General features: G+C 40.8%; 1 protein-coding gene across 1 annotated transcript in view; it reads right to left on the reverse strand.

Moving 5' to 3' along the window:
- The window catches only part of LOC120518420 (E3 ubiquitin-protein ligase RBBP6-like), a 34,642-nt gene extending 29,515 nt beyond the window's left edge, over positions 1-5,127 (reverse strand). Inside the window, exon 1 of the mRNA XM_039741202.1 lies at positions 4,996-5,127. Within this exon, the coding sequence (XP_039597136.1) occupies positions 4,996-5,127 (132 nt within the window). The remainder of the gene's footprint in view (positions 1-4,995) is intronic.
- Between the last annotated feature and the right edge of the window lie 873 nt (positions 5,128-6,000).

Consider the following 6,000-nt stretch of genomic DNA (forward strand, 5'->3'; position numbering starts at 1 on the left):
GAGGGTGTGGCCTAAGGAGATCAACACCCTATATCAAGGTGTGCAGAATTATTAGGCAGCTAGTTTTCCTCAGGCAAAATGGGCCAAAAGAGATTTAACTGACTCTGAAAAGTCAAAAATTGTAAAAAGTCTTTCAGAGGGATGCAGCACTTTTGGAATTGCTAAGATATTGGTGTGTGATCACAGAACCATCAAACATTTTGTTGCAAATAGTCAACAGGGTCGCAAGAAACGTGTTGAGAACAAAAGACGCAAATTAGCTGCCAAAGATTTGAGAAGAATCAAACGTGAAGCTACCAGGAACCCATTATCCTCCAGTACTTTCATATTCCAGAGCTGCAACCTACCTGGAGTGCCCAGAAGTACAAGGTGTTCAGTGCTCAAAGACATGGCCAAGGTAAGGAGGGCTGAAACCCAACCACCACTGAACAAGAAACATAAGTTGAAACGTCAAAACTGGGCCAAGAAATATCTGAAGACAGATTTTTTCAAAGGTTTTATGGACCGATGAGATGAGAGTGACTCTTGATGGACCAGATGGATGGACCTGTGGATCAGTAATGGGCACAGAGCTCCACTCCAACGTGGAGGTGGGGTACTGGTATGAGCTGGTATTTTTAAAGATGAGCTAGTTGGACCTTTTGCATTGAAGATGAACTCAAAATCAACTCCCAAACCTACTGCCAGTTTTTCAAGACACTTTCTTCAAACAGTGATACAGGAAAAGACCATGATTGTTATGCAGGCCAATGCTCCATCACTTGCATCGAAGTTCTCCACTGTGTGGCCAGCCAGTAAAGGCCTTAAAGATGAAGGAATAATGACATGGCCCCCCTTCCTCATCTGACCTAAACCCTATCGAGAACTTGTGGGCACTTCTTAAACGCTAGATTTACGGGGAGAAAAACAATACACCTCTCTGAAGAGTGTCTGGGAGGCTGTAGTCACTGCTCCACAAAAGCTGATCGTCAACAGATCAAGAAACTGACAGACTCCATGAATGGAAAGGCTTATGACTGTTATTGGAAAGAAGGGTGGCTATATTGGTCATTGATTGATTGATTTATTTTTTTTGAAATGTCAGAGATGTTTATTTGTAAATTTTGAGGTGTTTGTTTATTATTCTCACTATAACAGATGAAAATAAACAAGTGAGATGGGAAAATTTTCATTTTTCCTTTAGTTGCATAATAAATCTGCACACTAATAGTTGCCTAATAATTGTGCACACATATGTATTCCCCTGATGATGTTCACACTCACATTTCCGTTGTGAAACATTCAGGTTTCAGGTTTATTAACATTTTGGATTGACTGATAGCACTGTGTTTGTTCCATATTAAAATTAATCCTCAAAAATACAACTTGCCTAATAATTCTGCACTCCCTGTATATATATATATATATATATATATATATATATATTAATATTGGAAGGCCTGGAAGGAGATGAGATGTGATCTTCTCAGAAGACACTTTAACGTCCCATGAAACAAGGAAGTGAGACAAAAGGGCAGCTGCTGTACAGCCTTTTAAATGATCAATGCGCAGCGCGACAAACAGAACACACAGCTCAGTAGCACCAGCAGCAAGACAGCAGCTGATCCGACCGCATCTCCCTAGTGGGCATACAGCCCCCTTCCCCCCTTCACAATGGGAGCAGGGGCGAGTAAAGTGAGCAATATATATATATAAATATATAATCATACATCTGTCTGTATGTCTGTCCGCCTTTCACGAGAGAACTAGTTAATGGATTTAGATTGGGGTTTTTTCTATCATTTTCATGAACATTCTCTCATTGCACTAAGTATCATAGTTTCTTTGCGGTACCAATATATTTGCGCAAATCTGAGAGAGAAGCTTTGGGATGAGAGGGGGGTGGTGGGGGGCCCTTCTCACTCACGCACCAGACTCCATTCAAGTCAGTCTACCTCTTGGCATGACAAAAAAACAAAAAGGCATTAAGAAATGAAACCTAGACACAACAGTAAATATAGATAGATAGATAGATAGATAGATAGATAGATAGATAGATAGATAGATAGATAGATAGATAGATAGATAGATAGATATGGAAAACAAAAGGAGATCGACCAGAGACCCATGTAGAAATGATACAAATATGCAAAATCCAAGCTCACAATGACAGGGTGCATGAATTACAATAAGGCAGAAATGTTGAACTCTGCACCACCATAGAAAGTTAGTGAATCTTAATGTTTTGTGCGGCTCTGTAGTCCATATTGCAAGCTTGAAGAAAGCCTGACCACCTCCTATGATTATGATTTTGGCATGATGAAGAATTTCATGTGCCTCAGCAAACCTTAGAGATGTGCTATTTGACACCTTGTTCATACTATGTTGCCAAGCTTCTCAACTGATTATGAAGGGTGAGCTCAGAAACTGCACACAGAAACTCCATTTAAACCTCTTGCACTCTTGATTTCATTGTTTTGGTCACCACATTGAGCTTGAGATCATTGGTGATGACAAGAGATGTCAAGTGGCTGATAAACTGAAAGCTTCAGCTGAAGGTTTAACTCCAGCTTCACCATCTTTAAAACTGATGCCACTGTACAAATTTGCTGGTCACTTTCACAATTACCACTGGGCTCATTTGTGACCCCCAAACGCATTTGAACTCATCAATTTACCAAAAAGGAATGAGACCCTTTTTTCTGGGAGAGGGTTTTAAGTACAAAAACTCACCCCATCTGCATCATACACACCTGCAAACTGTTGAAGGTCACATAAGGCCAAGAAGACATCATCTACAAATTAGACATGATCCAAAGTGCTCTAAATCTTTGCTATGTCTTGATATTCTGGTGGTCTAATGATTCATGTAGACCCAGTGAGGTGTGTGGAGCCACCATGATGGCTCACCAACTGGTGAGCGTGGGTTGCACTGCCAACCAGATGCTGGGCAACACCAGGTAGACCTTGTCAATGTGAAAATGGAAGAATATTCTACTGTCTAACTGCATTATCCACAGAGGCAAAACCATGAAAAATTCCTCTTACTAGAGTCATGGCTGTTGTTTCACCAAAAAGTGTTAAAAAATTATTAAAGGATTTAATTATTATTCATTTAAATGAAATTGCAAAGGGTTGTCCTCCCTTTGACATTATACGGTAAAGTGAAAGTCCATGAAAATGGAATAAGCCTTGGTTGTGAATACCTCCTCCCAAAAAAACAACAGAACATCCTCAATGCCGGAATGAGCACTGGTCAGGGTGCCAGTCCATCACAGGGCTCACCCACTTATACCCATCCATACAGTTACACAGTGCCAATCAACCAAACCAACATTTACAGGAAAACCAATTCAGACATCAGAAGAACATGTATACTCATCAAAGATAACAACTAAGTGAGGGCACAGGAATGAATCTGTCTTTGGGGTTTTTCACTAGAAAAATGGGAAAAGTAAAGTTGAAAATATTGGGCTTTTAACCTATTTAATACTTAAAATTAGATCTAATCTAAAATAATTAAAGGTTATTTCCATGCTGATAAAGAAAGAAAGTAAAAGATTAAATTTTGGATGTGTAGCCTTCATTAGGCGGCATGGTGGTGCAGTGGGTAGCGCTGCTGCCTCGCAGTTAGGAGACACGGGTTCGCTTCCTGGGTCCTCACTGCGTGGAGTTTGCATGTTCTCCCCTTGTCTGCGTGGGTTTCCTCCCAAAGACATGCAGGCTAGGCGGATTGGCGATTCTAAATTGGCCTTGGTGTGTTTGTGTGTGTCCTGTGGTGGGCTGGAACCCTGCCTGGGATTAACTCCAACAGACCCCTGTGACCCTGTGTTTGGATTCAGTGGGTTGGAAAATGGATGGATGGATAGCCTTCATTAAATGTGCAACTGAAAAGGAAGGAGCGAGTAACATATATAGGAGGGAAACAAAGTCAGAGGAGATGAAAGGAGTAGGTGAGAAGACATTGCAAAAGATAGTTTGTTCTTTATGTATTTTGACATTGCTGAAGGCTGTACCAGGGGCTCTAAAGCCTGGTTTATGCTTGACGCGCCTGCATATGGGCGTGAGGGGCACCCAGCGAAAATGACATGGACACATGAGCCACAAGTGGAGTTTTTGTCACAAGTGTTGTGCACAGAAATTTGAACTCCGCAGCACTGCAAACGTGTCACTTTGTATCCAAAATGATGAATTTCAAGGAGAGGCTGGTTATGTGGTTGCATGAATGTTGAACAAATTGCTGAATATGACACAAGAGGTCTACAAAATGCAAGGAAGACATTTGCTCATCATGTAGGTAACCCACTCCCAAAAATATTTTACTCTCTCCTTTTACTCTCCCTTTCTTCAACACTTTTGGTTAATGGGTTTGACCCTCCACCTTCTCCTTTTCATCCTCCTAAGTCAGAAATAGCAGGCATAACTCTTTTTCCATCAGCAAAGTCTCACATCTTCTGCTGTGATGTTGTTAGGTATGTGACACTGAGCAATCACGGCCATTTACTGACTAGAAGACTATGAATGTGCTGATCAAACTAGCACAATTAGTACAAGTGTGTTTTGGTCGCTCATCATGCCCATCGTGCACTTTGTGTTGCGGACTGTACACGGGCTCCCCACAGTAAGTACAAAGCAGGCTACAGGATGAAGATTACTGTGGTGTGTAGCACAACAAACTAGGAATTGTAAGTTGAGGGAGTCACGTTGATGGAGCAGCAAGATGGCTGCTTTTCACAGAGTTTGTCTTAAGCCACAGTTTAAATTAAACAGGCAAATTAATGTAAATACATTATTCAGGTCAGTCAGTCAGTCGTTATCCAACCCGCTATATCCTAACACAGGGTCACGGGGTCTGCTGGAGCTAATCCTAGCCACCACAGGGTGAAAGGCAGGAACAAACCCCGGGCAGGGCGCCAGCTCACCGCAGGGCCATTATTCAGGTCCACCATTTAATCAAATATTTGCTTTCAAACCTTTAGGAGTCATTGATTTGAGTTCTTCACAGTCATTACTTACCATAGTCGTTGAACAAAATTTACTGAAGTGTCCCGTCTTCCCACACCGAAAGCAGATATACGACTGAGGTGGCACTTCTGGAATTTTCTTAATATAACTGCACATGGAAAGATGGAAGGCATTCAGTGACATCTGGACTTATGAACCTACGTTGAGTTTTTCATAACAGGCAAACATTTTAGCATTACTTATTCTAGGTCTACCAAGTTGCTTAGTGTGCAAAACGTTCTTACATATCATTTATGAACTTTGTGCATCACCCACTTTCATAATGTGCTCTTTCCTTTATTTTTTTTGTCATCCCTATGAGGTCTGAGTATATGTTGTAAATGGAATATGGGATATTGACACAACACAAGGAATGTCATTTTTCATATTCATCTTTGACTTGTACAATATTTACAAAGTTGAGTTTTGATAACATCTTATTGTGATGCCATATTCTAATAGCATAGGGTGGTCCAGATCTAATTACTGTATGCAATTTTCATTACGCTATAACTTATTAAGTTTATTACATAGAAAATCACCCGAAAAATCCCGGACCATCAAGAAGTGTACGAACTGATGACATGAAGAATCGTCTTCGTGCGGCACTGGAATCGTCCCCGCATAAATCAAAGTCATCCAGACGATCTGGACCACCCTGTTGTATGTTACCATTTTTTATGGATCGCATCAACTGCTGCCACGTTGATCTTTCCCATAATCACCTGGGAGTACACAATGTGTCACATCATCCAGGTCGCCAGCATAAAGACCAGCACACTCTATTCTGGAGTATCCAATATTAGGATTTCCATGTTGATGTGTGCTGCTTGTTTGGATTTAGATCATCCTGGTTTAAAGACTTTGATTTTTGTTTAGCGTTTTAAATTCGGCCACTTTTCTAGGTTTCAACCCTGAATGTGTTCTCAATGACATCTCATGTTCCGATTCTTTTTTTTATTTAAAATCTTTTACTGCCTTGTTTTGAGTCCATACAACACCTACACACTTACTCAT

The sequence above is a fragment of the Polypterus senegalus genome, chromosome 18 (assembly GCF_016835505.1).
Source record: "Polypterus senegalus isolate Bchr_013 chromosome 18, ASM1683550v1, whole genome shotgun sequence".
In the NCBI taxonomy this organism is placed as follows: Eukaryota; Metazoa; Chordata; class Cladistia; order Polypteriformes; family Polypteridae; genus Polypterus; species Polypterus senegalus.